General features: G+C 33.8%; 1 protein-coding gene across 1 annotated transcript in view; it reads left to right on the top strand.

The window, feature by feature from the left end:
* KPNA5 (karyopherin subunit alpha 5) overlaps positions 1 to 27,727 on the top strand; it is a 43,366-nt gene that overhangs the window by 9,543 nt on the left and 6,096 nt on the right. Inside the window, exons 6-13 of the mRNA XM_047102901.1 lie at positions 820 to 951; positions 3,106 to 3,194; positions 13,221 to 13,320; positions 19,216 to 19,379; positions 21,470 to 21,548; positions 23,159 to 23,284; positions 23,868 to 23,995; positions 27,007 to 27,185. Of these exons, the coding sequence (XP_046958857.1) occupies positions 820 to 951; positions 3,106 to 3,194; positions 13,221 to 13,320; positions 19,216 to 19,379; positions 21,470 to 21,548; positions 23,159 to 23,284; positions 23,868 to 23,995; positions 27,007 to 27,185 (997 nt within the window). The remainder of the gene's footprint in view (positions 1 to 819; positions 952 to 3,105; positions 3,195 to 13,220; positions 13,321 to 19,215; positions 19,380 to 21,469; positions 21,549 to 23,158; positions 23,285 to 23,867; positions 23,996 to 27,006; positions 27,186 to 27,727) is intronic.

Here is a 27,727-nt window from a genome sequence, read left to right as displayed (position 1 = left end):
CATGTTTGCAATGCTGGTTTCTCCTAGGAACGTTTGTTCTGTTAAACAATTTTGGAAAAAGTATATAAAATCATTCTTAATTTAATAAAAATTTTGTAGCTGTCAACCTTTAATAAATTTTTTGTTTTAGAAACCTCAAAATAATAATGGGTAAATTTTTTTGACCCTTTAGCTAATTAGGGTTGTAACATTTTAGTATAAGCTCTTTTACCTCTTAAAATATTTTTATGTGATTAAGTTTTTTTTTTGAAAAAAAAAAAAAGCACTAATCAATATAATTTACTAATTATAAAAAGTTAGGTTTGTCCAAAAGAGCATTGCTTCTGTTAGAATACCTGACTCTTTAATACTAAACATTAGTTTTGTGAATTATAATTTCAGATGTGTTCATTTATTGTTCATGATTTTATACATTTTCATTATATTTTTTTCAGTTCTTATTTTTCCAGATTGAGTCTTTTTTTTTAATGTTTTTATTATTTATTTTTGAGAGAGAGAGCAGGGGAGGGGCAGAAAGGACGACAGAGGATCTGAAATGGGCTCTGAGCTGTCAGCACAGAGCCTGCTGTGGGGCACAAACTCACAAACCTTGAGATCATGACCTGAGCCTAAGTTGGACGCTCAACCGACTGAGCTACCCAGGCGCCCCAGATTGAGTCCTTTTTTAAAATTAAGAGTTTTTATTTATGAAATCTGATTAATTTTACTAGTTGTAAATCAGTCTTCCAGGTTGTTCAGCTAAGTCTTTACTCTCCCTCTTTCCTTTCTTTTTGACATTTCTTTGGTGCTCTCACTTACTCTACTTCTATTTTTCCTTAGTTTGAAGCTGCATGGGCATTAACTAATATAGCATCTGGAACTTTTCTGCATACCAAGGTAGTGATTGAAACTGGAGCTGTTCCAATTTTTATCAAACTTCTTAATTCAGAACATGAAGATGTGCAAGAACAGGTATATGTTTCTAATATGAATGGTTATGTTTACTAGATTTTCATGTTTTCTTGAGAGTTGCATGTGCATTTCATTTCTTAAAACACAGTAATTTCTATTTGGTGTCAAATTAGAATGAAAGTAGAATGCACTGTCTCAGGCATAATCCTGGGTTCTCTGTAAGTATGATCTCAACTATCAAAAATTACTATTCCCATGTATAACAGAGCATACTGAGACCCAGAAAGTTAGTAATTTACCCAAAGTCACAGTGAATGGCTGAACCAAGTTTTAAACCTGGGCTGGTCTGACTCCTCATTCTTTGCTTGTCCATAGATTATTTTGTTGTTGTTGTTTTTTTTTTTAAATATCACATTATTTTTAATAGAACTGTTTTAAAATAAACATAAATAAATTCTCATAGTTGTTGTAAGAGGGAAATTTTGATCACATATGATTTGTACCAACAAAAGAAAATAAAATGTGGTATTTTTGTTTTGAACTGTTTTTATGGCAAATTTATCTGTTGTCCATTCATCTGTTTAGTTTTATATATACAGTATATGGGGTTTTTCCCCCCACATAGCATTGATATTAGGAGCCTTTTCTAATGACATTAATTATTCTTCCAAGAAGATTTATTGATTACTCATTATCTAGTCAGATATATACCATAATTTGTTATCTATCCCTCAGTTATATTATACATCGTGTTATTTCTAGCTTATTAATGTTACTGATATGTGAGGAACATTATATATCAATCTTTATTTGTCTCTTGATTATTTCATTAGGAAAAATGACTTAATTATGGTAAAAGAAAAAATTTTAAGTTCTTATTACATATTTCATAGTTGACCTCCAAAAAAGTTATATGTATTGATTTCCCCACCAATAGGATATCGATTCCACAGGGTGAAAAATATCATTAATTTAAAAGAGTTTTCTTAAGGTAGCTATATATGGCTTACTTGGTTAAAGCACCTATCTCATAAAAGATCTTTCTTTTTTTTTTTTTTAAGTTTATTTTATTTATTTTCAGAGTGAGACAGATGGGGAGGGTTAGAGGGAGGGGGGGAGAGAGAGAATCCCAAGCAGGCTCTGCAATGCCAACACAGAGCCCCAACGCAGGGTTGAACTCATGAGCCATGAGATCATGACCTGAGCCAAGATCAAGAGTTGGACACTTAACCAATTGAGCCACCCAGTGCCCCTTATAGAACGTTTTTCTTAAAAAAATAGAAAATAGGGGCTCCTGGGTGGCTCAGTCGGTTAAGCATCCGACTTCGGCTCAGGTCATGATCTCGCGGTCCATGAGTTCGAGCCCCGCGTCGGGCTCTGTGCTGACCGCTCAGAGCCTGGAGCCTGTTTCAGATTCTGTGTCTCCCTCTCTCTCTGACCCTCCCCCGTTCATGCTGTCTCTGTCTCAAAAATAAATAAACGTTAAAAAAAAAATTTAAAAAAAAATAGAAAATAAACTTAGGTCTAGAGTTGATGTTAAAAATATTAACTCATGTTTTAAATGTTAAAACTTTGTCAATTGAAAAACGTAACTTATGTCTACTTGTGTACTTACTTGAAATTTGAATAAGAATATAATGAAATGATGATTTGTATTTGTAGAATTTATCATTTAATTGAAGTTTAATAAGTGAATCTTTATTTCCAATTATTTAAAAAAATTATGATGAACCTGGACTAATTCTAAACTTATTTTCAAAGATCAATCCCAAGCCAATTCTTATATTAGCTTTACCTCACTTTTCTGTGTTTTGTGTCTCCTTCCCTTTTTTTACAAATCAGTCCCTTCCCAGTGAGTGGATTCCTTGGCATAAGAGCAAACCTCTAGTATAAGTAATTAAATAATTCACTCAATTAATATATCTTATCTGAATCCATGTAGATTCGGAGTAGACAGTCTCTTTGTTGAACAGAATAAACATTTCACTAGTATGTAATGAAAAAATTGTTTAATGCCCAATCCTTGAGTTTGACTAAAAATATTAGTATATGGCACTTTTAAACTTTTCTTACTGTCCATCTAGAATGTTTTGTTTTTTTAAACATCTTGGAAGCTATTACTTTGTTCATTCTGTACTAAAATCTTATTTGTAAGAGAAAGCATCATATTTAAGATATTGTTGTAACAGGATATCTCTTTCTCATTTTTCTAAGGCTGTTTGGGCACTTGGCAATATTGCTGGTGACAATGCCGAATGCAGAGATTTTGTTTTGAATTGTGAAATACTTCCACCTCTTTTAGAGTAAGTACTTTATCACAAATGAATAATAGTTTTGGGAAAAAAATTATATTCTGCAGTATATTTCTGTATACACAATTACATTCTTCAGTGATGCTTTTAAATTTGGCTTCTGTTTAGCTGTACCAAGAGTAATAGCTTGAAAGTAGATTAAAAGTGTTTCTACTTTTATCGTATCCATCTTTATTTTTTCTTAAGCAATACTTAACAGTGTTCATTGTGTGCTTGATGCTTACTGTGCTGAAATAATTCTATAAAATGAGGATATAAGTAGTTGCACTACAATAAAAATTTAAGTTTTGCTAAAGCATGGAATCTTTAGTGCATGAACAGATGATGTATTTAGGATATCAGGTTTTTATATTTGATTTTGAAATGTTCAGAGAACAAAGATCATAAGAGATTTTTCTTTCAGAGTTAGAATTTTACTTAAACGATTTATCTAGTGGTTTCTTTTTCAAATACATTACACGTTTTTTTTAAAAAGCAATTATTCTAAATCCTTTACAGAAATTTCATAAAATTATTTGAAAGTTAAATTCCTTTATTCATCCTGGCTACCTATCACTAAAAAGATCTTTTTTTTAGGCTAATTGCCACTGGCAAGTAGTGAAAAAGAAAAAAGCTAGTTGAGATGGTTGAAAGGAAAAATTTTGTCATTTCTGTGCTGTTAGTCATTCTCTCCAAGCTGAAAAATTGAATAGGAAGAATAAACTTTAGATACTAGTTTGCAAAAGATATTTTATTCTTTTAGAGAGAGTAACTTTCCATGAATAGAGTGATTTCTCAGCATTTCACTCAATAACATCGAATATTTAGTATGTGCAGGCCACTGAACCACTTGCTATGTCATTAACTTTGGGCTTGTTCAAAGTTAATGTTCCAAAGTGTTGGAGAATTTAGCTGAGCTTAAAATAAAATACTGATTTAGAGTTCAATATCAGAGTTATTTTGAATTTCATACTGTTAAAAGTATCTCTTAAATTTTCAATTTGAGATTTTTCTGGCCTGATTATAGGGTTTGTAGATTAATTGAGCACTTTGTTTCTTTTTACTTTTGCTGTCTCATTTTCTTATTTGTTAGTATTTCAAGTTGGTAATGGTTTATGAAATAATATGTAAGCATTTCTTAATTCTGATTCCTTTAAATGTTTAAGGAAATTTTAATCATGACCAAAGAAACAAAACAAAACAAAAAAATAAAGCTCTAAAGGAGAACAAAAGCACCCAGCTAAATAGTTATAAACATAATAAATTTCAGAAAAAGAATAGGCTTAAAAAGTAAGGTTCAGTTTCATTAAAAAATTGAGAAAGATAGTGAAAAAGAAATTATGTCAACTTAGCTACCAGATGCATACACTTTAGTTGGGCAAAAGGATGAAAGTTATTAGCTTAAAAAAGATTATTGATTATCTGTTGTTCACATTGAAGTTCACATTTTAGTTGATAAGTAAATTAAAACTTCTGTTAATGGTTTTATCAATTCTGTTTGAGTTTTAATTTGTTTTACTTTACTTCATTTGATATCAGTAAATATAACTTTTCAGTAAACATAAACCTCTCGGTAAATGTAAACTTCTTACTACTATAGACTTCATATACTGACACATTTGTTGTTTTAATTTAGTTCAACTTTAATTTATATAATAACCCCATTAATATAGTTAAAGAAGAGTAGTGTACAACAGAGCTTGGACAACTGCAGTCCTCAGGCCAAATCTGGCCTGCTTCCTGTTTTGTAAATTAAATTTTATTGTAACATAGTCATTCCCATTTGCTTACTTAATATCTATGGTTGCTTTCATGCTACGTCAGCACAGTTGAATAGTTACTACACAGAAAGGTGTGCAAAGCCTAAAATATTTATTTAAAAAGTTTCTCAATCCCTGATATAAAACGTCAATATAATTATTTTATTTCTAAATGTGTTATGATTTTAGGAGGTTTCAAAGACTGTAGGAAGACATGTAGAACAGATTTTGTTTTTATATATGATAAAAGATAATATAACAAAATTTACCATTTTGACTGTTTTAAAATATACAGCTCACTGGCATTAAGCAGTGTTTTGTACCTATCACAATTATTTAGTTCCAGAACTTTTAACACCCCAAGCAGAAACTGCATTACCCATTAAGCTGTCATATCCTATTTCCTCACAGCCTCAGCTCTGGGATATCACTAATCCGCTGTTTCTGTGGATTTGGCTATTCTGGATATTTCATAAAAATGGAATCATACGTTGTGTGACCTTTTGTATCTGGCTTCTTTCACTTAGCATATTGTTTTCAAGGTTCATCCATATTATAGCATGTATCAGTACTTCATTATTTTTGTGGCTGAATAATATTCTATTGTATTTTGTTCCCTTATTCATCAGTTGATGGTCATTTGGGGTTTTTCCCCCCACCTTTTGATTATATAGTATTCCTATGAACATTCATTCTTTTTAGGTATATACCTATGAATAGAATTGCTGGGTTGTATGGTAATTCTATCTTTAACTGATTAAGAATCACCAAACTGTTTTCCATAGCAGCAGTACCATTTTACATTTCCACCAGCAATGTATGAGAGTTTCAGGTTTTCCATTTTCTCATCAGCACTTGTTATCTGTTATTCTGATTCTGATTTAAGGCTGTAAGGCGGTATCTCATTTTGCTTTGATTTGCATTGAACATCTTTTCATAGGTTTGTTGGCCATATGCATATTTTCTTTGGAGAATGTTTATTAAGTCTTTTGAATATTTTTTAAAATTTAGTTATTTGTCTCTTTGTTGTGTTACAAGAATTCTTCATAGGGGTGCCTGGGTGGTTCAGTCAGTTGTGTCCAACTTAGGCTCAGGTCATGATATCACGGTTCATGAGTTCGAGCCCCGCATCAGGCTCTGTGATGACAGCTCAGAGCCTGGAGCCTGCTTTGGATTCTGTGTCTCCCTCTCTCCCTGCCCCTCCCCTGCTCGCGCTCTGTCTCTCTCTCTCAAAAATAAATAAACATTAAAAAAAAAGATTTCTTCATATATTCTGAATAGATTCTTATCAGGTAAATGATTTACAGTTTGTTTTGTTTTGCGTTCTCTGGGTTGTCTTTACTCTCTTGATAGTGTCCATTGATTCACAAAAGTTTTTTAAATTGATGAAATCCAATGTATCTGTTTTTTCCTTTTGCTGCTTATGCATTTGGTGTCGTATGTAAGAAACCATTGCCAAATTTAAGGTTGTGAATATTTGCCATTATGTTCTCTTCTAAGAATCTTACAGTCTTAGCTCTTATATTTACATCTTTGATCCATTTTGAGTTTTTTTTTTTATATGATGTGAGTTGCATTTGGGCATTCACTTATCCCAGCATGGTTTGTTGAACAAAATATTCTTTCCCCATTGAACAGTCTTGACACCTTTGTTGTAAATGAGTTGACTATACATGTGTGGGTTCATTTCTAGATTCTTAATTCTGTTCCATTGATATATACATCTGTCCTTATGCCAGTACCATATTGTTTTGATTTCAGTACCTTTGTGGTAGATTTTGAAACGAGAACACATGAGTCCTTCAATTTTCTTTTGGTTAAGGTTGTTTTAGCTATAGAGGGTTCCTTGCAATTCCATATGAATCTGTTTTCAGGGTACAGAACTGATTAAATTTATTCCTAAGTATTTTATTATTTTTTTGATGGTATTTAGGTGAAATTTGTTCCTGGATTTCTTTTTTGACTTGTTCGTTGGTAGTGCTTTGTGATCTAACATACAGTATATCCTGAGGAATGTTTAATGTGCGCTTGAGAAGAATATATATTCTGCTGTTACTGAGTTGAATGTTGTATAGGTGTCTTTTATATTTAATTGGTTTATAGTCTTGTTGAAGTTCTCTGTTTTTTTGCTGATCATCTATCTAGATGTTCTATCCATTACTGAAAACAGTGTATTGAAGTTTCTAACTATGATTGTTCAACTGTGTATTTCTTCCTTCAGGTGTAACCATTTTTGCTTTGTATACTTTGCTGTGTTGTTAGGTTTTATAAGTTTTAAGTGTTATACCTTCATTATGGATTGATTTTTTTTATCAATATATAGTATTCGTGTTTGTCTCTTAAAATAACTTTTTTTTAAGTTTATTTATTTTAAGAGAGAGAGTGAGCGAGCAGGGGGGAGGGGCAGAGAGAAAGAGAGAATCCCAAGCAGGCCCCACATTGTCAGTGCAGAGCCAGACTTGGGGCTCGAACCCATGAACCATAGGATCATGACCTGAGCTGAAATCAAGTCAGTGGCTTAACCAACTGAGCCACCCAGGCACCCCACCTTAAAATAACTTTTAACTTGAAGTCTGTTTATCTGATACTAGTATAATTAGTATTTATCTGATTCCATCCTTTCACTTTCAGCCTCTTTGTGCCTTTAAATCTAAAGTGAGTATCTTGTAAAGTTTATTATAGATGGCTTATAGATTGTTGCTTGTTTATTTTGGGTTTTTTAAAAATGTATTCTGCCAGTCACTGCCTTCTAATTGAAAGCTTTAATCCATTTGTAATCAGCATAAATACTGACAAGGAAGGACTTCTGCCATTTATTGTGTTCTGTATGTTTTATATCTTTTTTGCTTCTCAATTCCTTATTGCCTTCTTTGTGTTTGATTTTTTGTGGTAAGATATGGTATTGATTCCTTTCTCATCTCCTTTTCTGTATATTTTCTAGTTATTTTCTTAATGATTAGTCCAGGGAGTACAGTTAACATCTTAAACTTACAATAACCTTGTTTAAATTAATACCAATTTAATCTCAATCTTATGAAAAAACTTTGCTCCTGTATATTACTGTCCTACCTCCTTTAAGTTGCTATTGTCAAAAATAACATTGTACATTGTATGCCAGTTAACATCGACTTATAATTATTACTTTATTTTTTAAATCCTATAGAAAAAAAAGAAAAATTACAAATCAAAACTACTACCTTTTATATTAACCTATATAGTTATTTTTAGCAGTGTTCTTTTTTTTTCTTCTGGTTTTGAGTTACTGTTTACTGTGCTTTCAGTTTTAGTTACTTTTGTAAAGCAAATCTACTAGTGATGAATTTTCTCAGCTTTTGTTGTACAGGGAATCTTTTACTCTCTCTTTGATTATTTTGAAGGATAGTTTTACATGATATAGAATTCTTGTAGGATATAGAATTCTTAGTTGACAGCTTTTTTTTTTTTCCAGCAGATTAAATATAAATCTCATTGCCTTCTGTCCTCCATGGATTTTGATGAGAATTTAGCTGCTGGTCTTAATGAGGAGTTCCTAGTTAGACAACACAAAGTCAAGCCCCCTGCATCAGTCCTGCAGGCAGCACCCACACAGATCAAAACGGACAGACACAATTTCTTGGAAACACGTCTCTTTAGCTCTATTTTTAGAACCAGGAACTCACAGTGGGAGCTCTAGCTTTCTTCTTCAAGACTGTTGCCAGGGAGTGCCTGGGTGGCTCAGTTGGCTCAGCTGAAGCCTCTGACTTCAGCTCAGGTCATGATCTGTCGGTTTGTGGGTTTGAGCCCCACCTCAGGCTCTGTGCGGACAGCTTGCTCAGAGCCTGGAGGCTGCTCCGGATTCTGTCTCCCTTTCTCTCTGCCCCTCCCCTGCTCAACTCTGTCTCTGTCTCTCTCAAAAATAAATAAATAAATATTGAAAAAAAAATGTAAAAAAAGACTGCTGCCAGAGTGGGGAGGGAGTTGGGCAAGGGTAAATTATGCTGTTTAAAGCCTACCACATTTTAGCCCTTTCCTATTTAAAAGTTTTCTTTGTAAACTTTTGACTGTTTTCGAGTTCTTTTTTTTTAAATATGAAATTTATTGTCAAATTGGTTTCCATACAACACCCAGTGCTCATCCTAACAGGTGCCCTCCTCAATGCCCATCACCCATTTTCCCCTCCCTCCCACCCCCATCAACCCTCAGTTTATTCTCAGTTTTTAAGAGTCTCTTATGGTTTGCCTCCCTCCCTCTCTAACTTTTTTTTTCCCTTCCCCTCCCCCATGGTCTTCTGTTAAGTTTCTCAGGATCCACATAAGAGTGAAAACATACGGTATCTGTCTTTCTCTGTATGACTTTTTTCACTTAGCATAACACTCTCCAGTTCTATCCACGTTGCTACAAAAGGCCAGATTTCATTCTTTCTCATTGCCAAGTAGTATTCCATTATATATGTAAACCACAATTTCTTTACCCATTCATCAGTTGATGGACATTTAGGCTCTTTCCATAATTTGGCTATTGTTGAGAGTGCTGCTATAAACATTGGGGTACAAGTGCCCCTATGCATCAGCACTCCTGTAAATTCCTAGCAGTATCCCTTGGGTAAATTCCTAACGGTCATAAGATAGATCTATTTTTAATTTTTGAGTAACATCCACACTGTTTCCAGAGTCGCTGCACCAGTTTGCATTCCCACCAACAGTGCAAGAGTGTTCCCGTTTCTCCACATCCTCGCCAGCATCTATAGTCTCCTGATTTGTTCATTTTAGCCACTCTGACTGGCGTGAGGTGATATCTCAGTGTGGTTTTGATTTGTATTTCCCTGATGAGGAGTGACGTTGAGCATCTTTTCATGTGCCTGTTGGCCATCTGGATGTCTTCTTTAGAGAAGTGTCTATTCATGTTTTCTGCCCATTTCTTCACTGGATTATTTGTTTTTTGGGTATGGAGTTTGGTGAGCTCTTTATAGATTTTTGGATACTAGCCCTTTGTCTGATATGTCATTTGCAAATATCTTTTCCCATTCTGTCGGTTGCCTTTTAGTTTTGTTGATTGTTTCCTTTGCAGTGCAGAAGCTTTTTATCTTCATGAGGTCCCAATAGTTCATTTTTGCTTTTAATTCCCTTGCCTTTGGAGATGTGTCAAGTAAAGAAATTGCTGCGGCTGAGGTCAAAGAAGTTTTTTCCTGCTTTCTCCTCTAGGGTTTTGATGGTTTCCTGTCTCACATTCAGGTCCTTCATCCATTTTGAGTTTATTTTTGTCAATGGTGTAAGAAAGTGGTCTAGTTTCATTCGTCTGCACGTTGCTGTCCAGTTCTCCCAGCGCCATTTGTTAAAGAGACTGTCTTTTTTCCATTGGATGTTCTTTCCTGCTTTGTTAAACATTAGTTTGCCATACATTTGTGGGTCCAATTCTGGAGCCTCTACTCTATTCCATTGGTCTATGTGTCTGTTTTTGTGCCAGTACCATGCTGTCTTGATGATTACAGCTTTGTAGTAGAGGCTAAAGTCTGGGATTGTGATGCTTCCTGCTTTGGTCTTCTTCAAAATTACTTTGGCTATTTGGGGCCTTTTGTGGTTCCATACAGATTTTAGGATTGCTTGTTCTAGCTTCGAGAAGAATGCTGGTGCAATTTTGATTGGGATTGCATTGAATGTGTAGATAGCTTTGGCTAGTATTGACATTTTGACAATATTTATTCTTCCAATCCATGAGCACGGAATGTTTTTCCCATTTCTTTATATCTTCTTCAATTTCCTTCATAAGCTTTCTATAGTTTTCAGCATACAGATCTTGTACATCTTTGGTTAGGTTTATTCCTAGGTATTTTATGCTTCTTGGTGCAATTGTCAATGGGATCAGTTTCTTTATTTGTCTTTCTGTTGCTTCATTATTAGTGTATAAGAATGCAACTGATTTCTGTACATTAATTTTGTATCCTGTGACTTTGCTGAATTCATGTATCAGTTCTAGCAGACTTTTGGTGGAATCTGTCGGGTTTTCCACATATAGTATCATGTCACCTGCAAAAAGTGAAAGCTTGACTTCATCTTTGCCAATTTTGATGCCTTTGATTTCCTTTTGTTGTCTGATTGCTGATGCTAGAACTTCCAACACTATGTTAAACAACAGCAGTGAGAGTGGACATCCCTGTCGTGTTCCTGATCTCAGGAGGAAAGCTCTCAGTTTTTCTCCATTGAGGATGATACTAGCTGTGGGCTTTTCATAAATGGCTTTTATGATGTTTAAGTGTGTTCCTTCTATCCTGACTTTCTCGAGGGTTTTTATTAAGAAAGGATGCTGAATTTTGTCAAAAGCTTTTCTGCCTCGATTGACAGGATCATATGGTTCTTATCTTATTAATGTGATGTATCACGTTGATTGATTTACGAATATTGAACCAGCCCTGCAGACCAGGAATGAATCCTACTTGATCATGGTGAATAATTTTATGTGCTGTTGAATTCAATTTGCTAGTATCTTGTTGAGAATTTTTGCATTCATATTCATCAGGGATATTGGCTTATAGTTCTCTTTTTTTTTCTGGGTCTCTGGTTTGGGAATCAAAGTAATGCTGGCTTCATAGAATGAGTCTGGAAGTTTTCCTTCCCTTTCTATTTTTTGGAACAGTTTGAGAAGGATAGGTGTTATCTCTGCTTTAAATGTCTGGTAGAATTCCCCAGGGAAGCCATCTGGTCCTGGACTCTTACTTGTTGGGAGATTTTTAATAACTGATTCAATTTCCTCACTGGTTATGGGTCTATTCAAATTTTCTATTTCTTCCCGTTTGAGTTTTGGAAGTTTGTGGATGCTTAGGAATTTGTCAATTTCTTCCAGGTTGTCCAGTTTGTTGGCATATAATTTTTCATAGTATTCCCTGATTATTGCTTGTATTTCTGAGGGATTGGTTGTAATAATTCCATTTTCATTCATGATTTTATCTATTTGGGTCATCTCCCTTTTCTTTTTGAGAAGCCTGGCTAGAGGTTTATCAATTTTGTTTATTTTTTCAAAAAACCAACTCTTGGTTTCATTGATCTGCTCTACAGTTTTTTTAGATTCTATATTGTTTATTTCTGCTCTGATCTTTATTATTTCTCTTCTTGTGCTGGGTTTGGAGTGTCTTTGCTGTTTTGCTTCTATTTCCTTTAGGTGTGCTGTTAGATTTTGTATTTGGGATTTCTTTTTTTTTTTTTTAATGTTTATTTGAGAGAGAGTGCTTGCAAATGGGGGAGGGGCAGAGAGGGAGAGAGAATCCCAAGCAGGCTCAGCACTGCAATGCCCACTAGGGGTTAGGCTCCATCTCACTGATTGTGAGATCATGCCCTGAGCTGAAACCCCAAGAGTTGGATGCTTAAGTGACTTAGCCACCCAGGTGCCCCTGTCTTCAAGAGTTCTGATAAAGTTGATTTTGACAAAGTTTGCGGATTTTTTTGTTGTTGTTTATATATTTTTTTCTAGTGGGGGACAAGCTGCAAAAGTTACCTTCTCTACCATTTTTGCTGATGTCACTACAGAATAGAGGTTTTTTTTTTTTAAACCTAGTTTCTGTATAGCTGTGGCGGGTTGCAGATCAAATATAGTGAGAGACAATCTATTCAGAACAAAACATCTCTTCTCAGTAGCTGATCTGCATTTGATTTGACCCTGTGTACATACCTTGCTTCCTAAAAGTATAATGTATTTTTTTCATGGTTAAAAAAAAAAGTAATCTAATACTCTTTTTTTTTTTCAACGTTTTTTTTTTTTATTTATTATTTTTGGGACAGAGAGAGACAGAGCATGAACAGGGGAGGGGCAGAGAGAGAGGGAGACACAGAATCGGAAACAGGCTCCAGGCTCCGAGCCATCAGCCCAGAGCCTGACGCGGGGCTCGAACTCACAGACCGCGAGATCGTGACCTGGCTGAGGTCGGACGCTTAACCGAGTGCGCCACCCAGGCGCCCCTAATACTGTTTTTAAAGTATATAGAAATGAGTCAGTTTTTCATGACACCCTTTATTTTGACATGTTTTATGTCTTGTAAAAAATCTATTCAGATCATAGATTCCAATTTTTAAAAGTAAAGTGGTGATATATATTTTTATTTCTGGGGATATAATTATTTTTAAAATTCCCCTTTCCTAGTTTACCACTTGGGTTTGACTACCTTATGAAATATATTGCGAATTTTTATACTTTATGATACAAAATAGCTAAAGAGAAAAAATGAATGTAAAGTGACAATTTTCTTTTTTTCTTTTCTTTCTTTCTTTCTTTCTTTCTTTCTTTCTTTCTTTCTTTTTTTTTTTTTTGGCAGGTTATTAACAAATTCAAACAGACTAACAACAACCAGAAATGCTGTATGGGCCCTCTCAAATTTATGTAGAGGGAAAAACCCTCCTCCAAACTTTAGTAAGGTATGAATAAAATATACAAATTAAGGAATCTATCTATATAAATGTTTAAATCTCCTTATAATAGATTTTTAGAGATTGAAGGAAACATTATGCCTTTTTTTGGTAATTATTTTCTTTATTGACCAGACAATATTGAGATATACAGTGGAAAAGAAGTTTCCCTTCTGCTCTTACTTTACCTCATGATTGCCCCTCAGCAACCATTGTCACTTTGTCACTTGATGTTTATGTACGTTAATGTTGACTTTAGAAATCCACTAGTCTAGTTCTTTTCATTTATAGGAAATTGAAGCCCCTAAAAAGGTAGGGGTAATTCATCCAGGTCTACTCTTAGTTGTAAAATCTGAAAAGTAATTAGTCCATGGTGGCTTCTGCTTTCCCAGTGTACTTTTTATCTGTTTAGAATATCTTTTTCCCCATCTCCTCATATTCTGCTAAAAGAGTAGATTATTAATATATTCCCAATTTAGTTCTATTGTCTTACCAATAAGATGCTGTTAAAAAAATAGAATGTAGGTAAATTTCTGGGCTATCATTATACTTCTTCTGAATTCAGTATTAATTAAAGAGGAACAAGAGCTCAAAATCTGGTGTGGATTTAGTGATAACGTTTCTGGGGGCAAAAAATAATAAATTCCGTATTCAAAAATATGCATAAATTAGTATGCCTTCTCATTTATGCTTTAACCATTCCAGTTTTAAAAATGGATGATTTGGCCACATTTCATGTGAACTGCCAACACGACTTTAAAATCTCATTGGTACCATGATTCTGTTGATCTTTCTCCACACCCCATAGCATGTTATGGGTTCAATCATAGTTCATAAAATTCTTATACTACCATCTATGCTTATTCTATTCCATGTTTGTTGACAAGTGCATAATATGACTAAAGAGCTGGTTTAAAGCATAGTAAAGTATGCTAAAAGGAGGAACAAAATTATTATTTTAATCAGAAATTTGGTTTAATAGATATATATCTTAGAAAAGTTTTGCATAAGTTGTACCACAGCTCCTCGAGGAAGCATATTATAAAACAATGTTGCAACAATGGCCTTATTCAGTATAAAAGGATTTTTTACAATTTTCACTTTAATAGTGAAAGAAGAAATGAGTATTTGGACTGTGTATAATACAAGGAAAAGAATGTTATGTGGTACACAAGTACCCCTCAAACAGCCTTAAAAAAAAACCTATATAAAAAAGCTGATTATTTGTCATGATCATTATAGAATTGGAAGGAAAGAAAATGTTCATATTTTATCTAAGGAGATGATAAGGGTCCATTCAACTGATGGTGGTGAATCTTTCACCAGCTATTTATATGTTTAGACTTGCATGTAGAATTTGCTTGCTAATTATATTTATGGTTTTAGCAATCATAGTAATCTATTTTACCTCTTAAAAATGCTATTTTAATTGAGATTTTACTCCGTGAACTTTGGTTTATGCATTGCTTTTCATTTTAAATTTCTTTCTTTAAAATACATTCCTTTTAAGCGTTTGGGGTTTTGTTGCCTTCCTCTGCTTTTAAAATAGTGTGCATCTGTATGTGTATATTTTTAAATAATAATTATGAGATAGTTGTAAATATATAATTAGTTTAAAATGCCATGTTTGATTTTTCCTTTTTCCCTATTAGTAACAGTATTGAATTAATTTTTTAAATATATATTTATTTATTTTTGAGAGAGAGAAGGAAAGAGAGTGCACAAATGGGATAGGGGCAGAGAGGGAGAGACAGAATCCCAAGCGGCTCAAACTCATGAACCATGAGATCATGACCTGAGCTTAAATCAAGAGTCAGCTGCTTAACCTACTGAGCCATCCAGGCGCCCCTTAAAATATATTTTATATGTATATATATGTGTATGTGCATATTTCCCATTTCATCTTATAATGTATTCAAAAAAACATGTATTCAGGAGTTGAGATTTAATAAAATTAGTAGTTTTTACTGTTTCTACAAGTTAATTATTAAATGAAACTGGGTTTCTCTCCCCTTCTAAGTATGTGGAGGTAAAAAATTCAAAGATCGGTGGTACATTTTGGTACTACTGCCTTGATTTATACTGAAGTACTGATAGTTTTACCCACCATTGCTTTTGTAGCTTTAGTACAAATGTCAACAAAGTGAAAAAGACCCATTATGTGTTAGAATAATTATGAAAATGGTTTTGGCATTAAAGAGCCCCCTGAAAGTTTCAGGAATCCTCCGGGGGTCCATGGACCACACTTTGAGAACCATTGGCCTACAACTTAATGCTTAGTATCTGCTTAATATGTACCTAATTCCCTTTTCTTCCTTAAATGCTTGCTTATAAATCACCTTTTCCATGAGCTCTACTCTGATTACTGTATATAATAATGTAATCTGTCACTGCCTCCAGCCACTGACTTCCACATTTTAATCTAATTTTTTTCCTCAGCATCCTTTAACATAGTATGTGTTTTAAAAATTTTTTACATATATTAATTTAAAAAAATCTTCCATTAAAATATAAACTCCTTAGAGTTAGGAATCTTTGTCTCTTCTTGTTTACTTATATATCCCAAGCTTATAGTGTAATTCACATTAAAAGGGCTTAAGACTTTTGTTGCGTACATTTTCTGTGATTTTTCTATGAGAGAGTTTTCCTGTATCGTTGACTTTTTTTGAAATTTTTATTTTTACAATCATATTTTATATTTTCAAGATTTTGTTTTGTTTTGTTTTCTGCTCATTTTTATATAGACTCCTTCTATAAGCTTCTTTTATGGACCTAGCAAATTGTGTATCTGTGAGGATTTACAGTTTTTTTGAGCTTTTCTTTTTTCTGGTGTCTCTGTTTTTTTGTATGTTTTTGTTTTGTTTATGGTTTGTTTGTCTTAGTCTCATTTTTACTGGGGGATCTCCTCATTTAACTGGTGGTCTTGGGTACTCTGGACATACTTAGGAAGCAGGCAGTAAAAGCTAAATGGAAAATGGGTAGATAGGTGGGTGTTTAGACTCATCATTTCATGGACTTCATTACAGAGTAATTGGACAGCAAAACCATGTTTTCTCTGAGGAACTCCAAATTTCAGTATGCTTTCTGAGATCATACTGTCTCCAGAGATGATTTTCCAGTCTCCTGCTGGAAAGTAAATAGATTGGGTTGAGGTGTGGTATATAGATAATACTACTGGAGATGTGAGAATTGGGTATTGGAAGAGGGCTAGAGGATTTCTTCAGCCAGTATGTAAACTTTTACTCTGGAATTTCTGGTCCTGTGCTTTATTTCAACCTTGTCTATGCCTGATACCCCAAAGTTCAGTTTCTGTAGTTCACTTTTTGTTGTTCAGCTTCTCCTTAAAATAAACCTCTAGTCTTTGGTAGCATTGAGAATATTAGACACCTACCTATATGGTAGGGACCCAGAGTCTAACCTGTTTCCCATTTAGGTTTTTAAGCTCTTTCTGTTTTAACACTGTTCCTCTTCTGTGTTTTCTGTGATACCTGGTACCTCTGATTCTTGAGATCTTTGGGATGATAGTTGGATGATAAATTAGCTTTCTTCTTCTTTTTTTTTTAAGCTTCCTTCTTATTGGTAGCTACCTCTCCAGGCATTGAGGTGCCACCTTTCCCTCCTCATTTATAATCATGTCCCCAATATATTACGGGCAGGATTACAGATGTCCACTGCACTCCTCAGAGATAGAATTTGTATTTCTCTTTCTTCTTTTCCTTGTTCTGAGAAGACAGTGAATCAGAAATAATTTTATTTTGCTTCCTTTAAAAATATGTCGCACTTTACTGTTTTTTAAGTCAGTACAAAGATATGGATTAGCTATGCTGAATTTTTTAACTCAAAAATTTATATTTACTTTAAAAATAATTTGCACATTTCTCTGTTCAAGGAAGAGAAGGTGGTTGGCAAGGGTGAAGGCATGATTGTTCAGGAAGGATCCAGTTGTGCAGATTTGTTTTACTAACTTACAAACACATCTATTTTGTAAAGAAACTATTTCTTGTTCCGGGGCCCTAGGGTCATCCTTACAGGAGATGGCCCAGCAGAGAACATTGATAAGTATTTTTAGAAGGTTATAGTTTATGTCCTGGCAGGCTTTAAAATTAAGGTAAAGATGGGGCGCCTGGGTGGCTCAGTCGGTTGAGTGTCCGACTTCAGCTCAGGTCACGATCTCACGGTTCGTGAGTTCGAGCCCCGCGTCAGGCTCTGGGCTGATGGCTCAGAGCCTGGAGCCTGCTTCCGATTCTGTGTCTCCCTCTCTCTCTGCCCCTCCCCCATTCATGCTCTGTCTCTTTCTGTCTCAAAAATAAATAAACATTAAAAAAAATTTTAATTAAGGTAAAGAGAAAATTCATCTAAAATACTAGAGCATGAGGGGCATCTGGGTGGCTCAGTTGGTTAAGCGTTTGACTTCGGCTTAGGTCATGATCTCACGGTCCATGAGTTCGAGCTCCGTGTCTCGGGCTCTGTGCTGACAACTGGAGCCTGGAGCCTGCTTCGGATTTTGTGTCTCCCTCTCTCTCTGTCTTTCCCCTGCTCGCTCTCTCTCTCTCTCTCTCTCTCAAAAAATAAGTAAACATTTAAAAAAAAATTTTTTTTAATAAAAATAAAATACTAAGCATGAAAAAGCTATCATTACTCTTTTTTTTGTAGCATATCTAAATTTAGCATACAGCCCTTTTCTGAGATAGAAGGGATACTTTAGGTTGCTGATAAAAAACAAAACAAAACAAAACAAAAAAAACTTCAAGGATGCCTGGGTGGCTCAGTTGGTTAAGTGTCTGACTCTTGATTTCAGCTCGGGTCATGATCTCACGGTTCATGAGTTTGAGCCCTGCGTCGGGGCTCCGCCATGACAGCCTGGAGCCTCCTTAGGATTCAGTCTCCCTCTCTCTGCCCACCCCTGTGTGTGTGTTTATGTGTGTGTGTACATGCATGCTCTCTCTCTCTTTCTCCCTCAAGAATAAACAAACATTAAAAAAAAAAAACTTTACGGAATATAGAATCAATACTGATTATGGCAATAAAAAGAGCCAACCAACATCTCAGTCTCAGTGCTTACTATATGCCAGCACTATTCTAAGATGCTATGTGCATTCTTATAATTTAACAGGACTGCGTTATTCCTGTTTTATAAATGAAGAAAATGGGTTTCAGAGATGTTAGGTAATTTGCCCATGGTCACACAGCTAATGAATCTAGGTCTGTCTGACCTAAGAAAGGAAAGATCATAAATTTATTTAATTCAGCCTTTGTTTCACAGAATTGGAAACTGAGTCTCAGAGATGAAGTAATGTGCTCATTGCACAGCTAATTAGTTGTAATATTAATGCTAGAGGGCTTAAGTCTCTGGTGTGTGTGTGTGTGTGTGTGTGTGTGTGTGTGTAATTGAAGATTCAGGGTTTCATTACATTAAGAAGTAGAGTTTAGTAGTGACTTCCATTTAAAAACCTTTCAGATTTCTTTTTGTATTTTCTACACCTTTAATCCTCAACTGTTATTAGGTTTATTTCCAATAATGTACATATGATGAGTAGGTTGAGATTCATTTATGTTGTATCATATTCCATGATTATTATATTAGACACTTTTAACATTTTTACTTCCCTCTGTTTTGATATGCCTTTTTTGGGTGTGTTTGTGTATGATTTAAACATAGAGCATCTCAAATATGTATTTCATTACCCTAAAAAGCTTTAAATTACCACATATCTTATTTAAGATTAATTGGAAATAATTATATGTTCATATATCTGATCATAATTTTAAAATAATAGAATGTGTTAATTTTGCTGGTACTTTTGTATTATTAAATTTTTGTTTTAAAATGAGTTTCTGCATTTGCCTAAGGGAACTTGGTCTTAGAGAAAATTGTTAAATATTGGCTCTTTTATTTTCTTCCAGGTTTCACCTTGCTTAAATGTCTTGTCACGATTATTGTTTAGCAGTGACCCAGATGTATTAGCAGATGTGTGCTGGGCCCTTTCTTATCTCTCTGATGGACCCAATGATAAAATTCAAGCAGTCATTGATTCTGGAGTCTGTCGAAGATTGGTGGAACTTTTGATGTAACTATAATTTATGATAAATAATTGTATGATTGTGTATTAAGTCTAGCAGTTAGAGTAATGGCCTTGTAAATATCTCAAGCGTCACCATCTTCAGGAAGGATTAAAAAGCCATCAACCCCACTTTTCAGAACAGCTATAATGCTGAAAAGCTATAATGCTTAAATTTGTATCTCATATCCTCTAGTTGGAACTAATCATTTCATTAATATATTTCATTAATTTTAATCTTTTAATGAGTGGGAGGGATTTAATTCAGCAGGTATATATGGAATTCCTATTGCCTCTAGTGTTGTACAAGATATTGTTAATGAAGTATAGAACACAGTACTTGTTCTTACAGAACCTGTAATCTAGTTAATTGTTCATTACAATAGCTAACTTATGTAAAAGTCCATGTAGTGAAAACATTTAGTATTTCACTTGTGTTAGTATTTCTCTTGCTGGGCTGTTATTGCTACCTTCTTTAAAAAGAATATATTTTCTATAAAAGAAGTTAAAAACTTGTAAGACAATTTGTTTTAAAAAGATAGTTTCTTGGAGTGGCTGGGTGGCTCAATTGGTTGAGCATCTGACTCTTGATTTCAGCTCTGATCATTATCCCAGGGTCGTGGGATCAAGCCCTTTATTGGGCACTGTGCGGAGTTTGGAGCCTGCTTAGGATTCTTTCTCTCTCTTCCTCTGCCCCTCCCCTGCTTCCTCTCTTGCTCTAAAAAAAAAAATAAAAAAAAAATATATATATATATATATGTATATATAACATATATATGTATATATATGTTATATATACATATATATATAATTTTCAAGATGGTTTCTGTATCCTTTTTTTAAAAAAAGATTTACTATATTCCTTCCTTTTGTCAAAAAAACAAACAAGGCAGACAGTACAAAGAAGAGAGGTCTGATAAGGGGTTGTGGCTCCAGTCTGAGGACAACATCTAATGGGGGTATCAGGGCTCAAGCTTGAGGGTGGCACCCATTAGACCAGAAGAGCAGGCAGGCTGGAGCAAGGTTTGGAGCCAACAAATGATGGATAACAGCCTAGCCAGATCAGAAGATTGGTCATGTGTGGGGAGATTATGATAAAAGAAGCCAGTTTCTTATTCTAAGAGAATGGAAATACAAATATGGAAGGGAGGAAAGCCAGAATAATCTTGTGGTATTAGATTAGAACTGGAGATTTGAATGTGAACTCATGGCTTTTAACATAAAGAGATGTAGAAATAAATGTGTGTGTGTGTGTGTGTGTGTGTGTGTGTGTGTGTGTGTGTGTGTGTTTATCCTCTTAAAGAGCCTGGGAGTAGAGATACATCTATATTAAAAAGCTGAACACACGAAATCTTGGTTTTTACTACTCTTCATTAACAAGAACCAAACTAACATATTGAATAAAATAGGAGTCCATGAGTCCATACTAAAATAAGTAGGTAGATCAATAGATAAAGTAGAAAGGACATACAGTTGAAATAATGGTATTAGAAAATCATCATTGGCAACAATATGAATAATAATTCAAACAATACACATCAAGAAATGGTGAAAGTAGTGGTAAAAGGTGGGATAAGGAATGGGATTTTACATAGTATAAAAGTATATCCTCTCCAAAATATTAATTATAAAAGGAAAAACAGTAATGTTAAAGAGGAGAAATGTGACAAACATCATCCTAATTGACTGGAGTTCTGCACCACTATTGTAGAAAAAACAGGTGTCAGATGCTATACTATGTAATGAAAAGACTATAGCATTTGTGATGTCCCAGCTAAAAGTAGGTGATTTGTGTCTTAATCATGAGGATACATTGGAGGAAAAACAGATAACTGGCTTATGATCATCAAAAATGTCAAGATCATAAAGAAAAAAATAGGAACTTTTTTGTATTGAAAGAGACTAGAGACATGACAGCTGGGTGTAATACATAATCCTGGATTAGATTCTTTATTACAAAGGTGTCACTGGGGTAACTAGTGAAACTTGAATGGGATTTCTGGGTAAAGAGTATACAGGTATTTTTGTACTATTTTTGCCTTTTTTGGGTAAATTTTAACTCTCATATATAATGAAGTTGGTATTTTTATTATTTTTAGGCACAATGATTATAAAGTTGTATCACCTGCATTAAGAGCAGTTGGTAATATTGTGACTGGTGATGATATTCAAACACAGGTGAGTTCAGACTTTAATATAAATTGTTAACATAATGGATTTTAAGAAATTTACCTAGTTTCATACTACTTGGTTACATATTAATCAAGACTTTAGCATTGCCACAACTATATAGACATGTACAATGTAATGGTAATAAGCATATTCTTGGTAATAAGTGATTAACCTCAAATACCTCTGTGTGAAAGCACTATCCTAGATATATATTGATGTAAAGAAGTATAAGATAGAAGGTAGGCTCGTGAGGGATTTATGATAAAATTGAGGAGAAAATACATATTAAAACAAAGTAAATTGCCCAAGTTTAGTATATGTTTGACGAGAGCTGATTGGTCAGTAAATGCGATAAAAATTTTAAGAAGAGATCACTGTGCTGAGAAATCTTTGTAGGTTCCATAACGGAGTTGTAATTAAACTGTATTTTAAAGATGGAGAAGAATTTAAGTAAACCAGAAGAGATTTATATGACCATAGGTATAGAAGTAGATGTGTGAGTTGTGTTTAAGAGACAATAAGGTTGACTGGAAGAGGAACTATGAGGGAAAGAGTGATTGATTATAAACAGGTTAGAAGGGGATTGGTTAGAAATGGGAGGGCCTTTTTTAGTAGATTGAAGATCTAGTTTATGAATGGAAGGAAACATTTCCTGGATTAGTAACTACATGTGTCTGTGTCTGTCTGTCTTTTGGAGAATGGTGACATACCAAAAAAAAGGTGTGATGTCAAGATTACATCTGGGGCAGTCTTTTTTGAAGATTGGAACTTAAACTCTGTAACACATTCAGTTCTCCTTTGCCACCATTAAATAAATTTTATTCTAATTTACATATTGTCTTTCAGTTTTAGTTTATTCAAGTCCTATTTAGGTACTTACACATTAGTTATTAAATAGGCAATTCTTAGTAATTGATAGTGTCTAATTTGAAATAGCTCTTTAAATGAGAATGCCCTTTTAAACATACACTCTTCAGCAGAATTTTCATATACTGCTTCATGCATTTTTCACCAAGTAAATTTAATGCAAATCATTGTGGGTATTTTGAAAATAGGAACATAATTATGCCATGGAATTAATGTAAAGAGACAAAGCAGAACATACTATTTTATAAAAGAAAAGTGGAATAAGCATTTTAATGAAAAAAATTACCTTATTGTATACATTGAGGTTTTTTACATTTATAGAATCAGGTACTTTCGACCTGTTTGATTTTTTTTTTTTCCATCATTTCATTTGGTAAAACTAGGGGTCGGATACTGGCCAGTCACTAAATCTCTCTTCAAATTGTTGTATCAGTTGAACTCTTGAGTGTATTCCTAAACTTGAAGGGCACATCTCTGAATGTACTGCTAATTTGCATTTTGGTGGTTTGACAAGGGCACTTTCTGCACCTGCATTAGACCAGATTTGGCAAAGAGGGAGAGTAGAAGATAGCAAAAACCTAAGTTTTACTTTGAAAGGAATCCCTTTTTTCCCAATTCAGTTTTTCAGAGTGGTTTTTATATTTCTAAATTAAATCATTAGTATATTTTTGTGTGGATTTTTTCATTTGTTTTTTTTTGTTATTGTTTTTGTCATAAAACTTTGTTTCCATTTCTGATTTTTGTTTTAGGTAATTTTGAATTGCTCTGCATTACCGTGTCTCTTACACTTGTTGAGTAGCCCAAAGGAATCAATCAGAAAAGAAGCCTGCTGGACTGTTTCTAATATCACTGCTGGAAATAGAGCTCAGATTCAGGTAAATACCTTTCAGATCTAAGAAAACAGCAAGATTTCATAAGTCAGTGTGGACAAAAGTCAGCATTTTACCAGTGATTTTTTTTTTTAGTGAGTTACTTAAAAAGATCTTGAAAAGTATTTTAAAGAACATAGCCTTTTCTCCTCTAAAATAATAACATTAATTTGTAGGAGTCTAGTGAGGAATTGTGTGCGTGTGTGTGTGTGTGTGCGTGCATGTATAAAATTGCCCACAGTGCTGGACACATATGGCTACTCTTTAAAAAGGATGGATTTATATTAGTTTTAAATAGGTAGTGATCTTCCTTTCTAAGCTTTTAAGTAGTGATTTATTAGGATCTTACCAAGCTTCTTGAGTCAAAAATTATCCATTTTGATAAATTATCCACCTTGTACTTCATCATATTTAAAATTAATATTCTGTTAATATATTCTCCAATCATGAAAGTTTGTTGAAAGATTAGAAAGATTATCAGAGGTATTTCCAAAAAGCCTGACATTTTAAAACCAATGAGTCTCTCCACTTACTAATATGTTTAAAACAGTATTTGCATTGATTATGCTGTATCATTTTTCCTCCTCAGGCTGTTATAGATGCAAATATTTTTCCTGTTTTGATTGAGATTCTTCAGAAAGCAGAGTTTCGCACCAGAAAAGAAGCAGCTTGGGCTATAACTAATGCAACATCAGGAGGCACTCCAGAACAAGTAAGGTATGATAAAAATTTTTTTGATATTTTTTAAAATGTCAATAGAACTAAATGAAGTACTAAATACATTTTATTTGTTGATGAAACTAAAACATTATTTCTAAATCAGTTAGTAAGCATTTTAATGTGAAATGAAAGCATTTGTTACATTAGGTATATTCATTCACAGGTTTTTTTTTTTTCATTAAAGGATAATAACACCATTCTCTTTGACAGACTGTATTAAAAAAATCAGAGATTAAAAATCTGAAAAAGAACAGTCTATATTAATTTGCAAATTTTTTTAGACCATTAAAGTCACATACATGTAACTTTATTATATAGAAATGGCTAATGAATTTGAGCATCCCTTATCTAAAATACATTGAAATAGACATTTGTTTGTATAGTAATGTTCTCCTAACTGGTTATTAGCCTTATCTATGGATGGTATCTTTTATTTTTCATTACTAGTATTCTTTCTTTCTTTTTTATGATAACTTTTTGAATCTAAGCCTTTTGTTGTTTATTTACTTGTTTATTTTACTAACAACATAAATAGGTACTGTGGGCTTTGAAGTCAGGATGCTTTCAAATCCTGTTCCCTCAGTAAAAGTTGCATGACCTTGACAAAGTCATTTTACCTGTTTAATCCAGTTTCTTAATTTTTTTTTAATTTGATTATTCATTTTGAGAGAGACAGCAAGCAGGGGACAGGCAGAGAGAGAGAGAGAGAGAGAGAGAGAGAGAGGATCCCAAGTAGGCTCTGCACTGTCAGCTTGGAGCCCAACATGGATGGGGCTGAATCCCACGAACTGTGAGATCATGACCTAAGCCAAAACCAAGAGTCAGACACTTAACTGACTGAGCCACCTAAGCACCCCAGTTTCTTCATTTTTTAAATGAATTTGATTAACACATAGTACTTATGGTAGTATCTTGATAATTAAATGTAATTCATACATTTAAATGCTTAACATGGTGCTTAAACATTAAATTCTCTACTAAGATTAGCTGCTGTTATCATTATTATGTGTAATCATCACAGCTTTTACGATCAGAATTCTTGAGTTTCTTTTTATCTTGTGCATTTACCCTCTTTTCCCCCATAGCAAGGTTCTACTTTGCACTTGTCTAAAAGCCTAACTTCCTACAGAATCTTCTTGTTCTATGGATTTGTCTGGAAACTCAGGACTTTTTAGGTTTCTTGAAGTGCCTATTTAGGAAGTATTTTCTAATTAGTATTTTATTTATTTCTTAATTTATAAAAGAAGAAGTCAGGCTACTAGCTACTTTACAAATCACTGAGAAGGTTTTGTCTATTATTGTCTACACTTGTACTATATCTTGCTGTCTTAGATTTATATTTCTACATGTTGATAACATCTCTTCTTTTTATTTTCCATTCTACTGGTTTCATTACATTTCCATTTCATTATGTTATGAATATAAGCAGTAATAAAACAAGATCTTTCCTTTGTTCTAGCTTGCATTTTTTATATACTAATACTATTTTTATGTGCTTTGGGTACCAAAGTTTCTTTGTTCACCTATAAATAGTTGTGTTTTTTCAGTTTATATTCATTATTATGTCGTCCATATGTAATTACTTAGATTTATTAGTGTGAATCAAGTGTCCAAACCAAGGTGATTATTTTTCTAACCATTTTCACCATTTCATTAATTCTACATATATGGGAAGAGATCTTAGATTGATTTCAGCATGCATACCACTAATATTTATTGAATATCTGATATTGCCAGTTGTTGTGCTACATCATTTCAGTTATTGAGTGTCAGGAGTATATCAGATACTTTCATGTATTTTATGTCCTTTAACTTCATACCTCTATGAGATATTCATTCAACAAATATATTGATCAATTTTAGTATAGTATATGACAAGTGAGTGCTCTAGTGAAGGTATATACTTTTTTTAAAAAAAGAGAGTGGGGGGTGCCTGGGTGGCTCAGTCGGTTAAGCGTCCGACTTTGGCTCAGGTCACGATCTCGCGGTCCGTGAGTTCAAGCCCCGCGTCGGGCTCTGTGCTGACAGCTCGGAGCCTGGAGCCTGTTTCAGATTCTGTGTCTCCCTCTCTCTGACCCTCCCCCGTTCATGCTCTGTCTCTGTCTCAAAAATAAATAAAACGTTAAAAAAAAAATAAAAATAAAAAAAGAGAGTGGAAACTAACTTTATTGAATTCTTAACTGTATTTTTACAGCAACACTCTGAGCTTGGTACTGTTATTATCCCCATTTAAAGATGGGGAAACTGAGGCACAGAGCAGTCACTCAAAGTCACATAACTAATAAGGAGTGGATTTGGCCCTTGAAGCCATGCATTCTGGCTTCTGCACATGCTTTTTTCCTTTATGCTTAGTGGACGTTTTGCCAAGTGAATAAATCAGTTACTTTATTTTATAGAGAATGGAAAAGAGCTAATAAAAACTAGAAAAGGACAAAGTATTAAAAAATGAGTAGAATAACTTTTGTGAATATTATATGTTAAAATTATTCACAACAGAGCCTGTTTTGCTCCTAGAAGCCTTCTGTGCTTCTGAAACACAGGAGATACCTTAGAACATCAGCTACAATTGTTTTTGTGGGAAATTTGATTTAAATGTTCCTTTTCCCTCTCCATTTCTGCATACTCCCATGCGACCCTGATATGTGTACATAGGCTCACCTTTAAAAAAAGAAAAAAAAGCACCTTGAAGCCACTATTCTTAGTATTCATATTGCCATGCAAAAACAGACCCAAGTACCAACTTGCTTATGTGTATCTTTTTGTAATATTTGTAATATCATTTATGACTAATTATGTTAAATGAGAATAGGAGAGTAAAAAGAAGTTTCAGGTTCCTATGTAGATGAATATTTAAATGTTTTCATGTTTGAGTTTATATATGAGTACTTTTCTTAATTGTTTATGTAACATTTCACTAAAGAATATTTTCCTATCATTGTTGTAAATATTTAAGTCTTTTTAAAATTTTTTTCCTCTACTTTTTTTTTCTTTTTTTAATTACTCTGAAGGTATTTGGTAGCCTTAGGTTGCATTAAACCCCTTTGTGACCTATTGACTGTTATGGATTCTAAAATAGTCCAAGTGGCTTTAAATGGACTTGAAAATATTCTACGTCTTGGAGAACAAGAATCTAAGCAAAATGGAATAGGCATTAATCCATACTGTGCTCTCATTGAAGAAGCATATGGTAAGCAGTCAGTTCAAAATTTATCATTATAGTCAATTCTTTTTGTTTTTAATTGCTGTTTAACATTATGTTGGTTTTAGGTATACAAGATAATGATTCAATATTTGTATATGCTACAAAATGATTACCATAGTAAGTCTAGTTACCAACCATTATTGTACATAGGTATAAAGATTTTTTCTTGTGATGAGCACTTTTAAGATTTACTCTCTTAGCAACTTAATAAATATGTAATAAAATATTCTTAACTGTATAGTCCCCATACTGTACACTATCTCCCCATGACTTATTTATAACTGGAAGTTTGTACCTTTTGACCTCCTTCATACCTATTTTGCCAACTTCTTCACGGGCAACCACCAGTTTGTTCTCTGCCTCTAGGAGCTTGGCATTTGTTTTTGTATATTTGGATTTGACATATAAGTGAGATCACATGGTATTCGTCTTTCTTTGTGTGACTTATTTTATTTAGCATAATGCCCTTAAGGTCCATCCGTGTCGCACATGGCAAGATTTCATTCTTTTTATGGCTGAATAATATT

The sequence above is a fragment of the Lynx rufus genome, unplaced genomic scaffold (genome assembly GCF_022079265.1).
Source record: "Lynx rufus isolate CCGP_SWC_20201006 ecotype Redwood Valley unplaced genomic scaffold, mLynRuf1.p SCAF_6, whole genome shotgun sequence".
NCBI classification, from domain to species: Eukaryota; Metazoa; Chordata; class Mammalia; order Carnivora; family Felidae; genus Lynx; species Lynx rufus.
The sequence above is the reverse complement of the archived record's forward strand: the minus strand, read 5'-3'. Positions and strand labels throughout refer to the sequence as shown.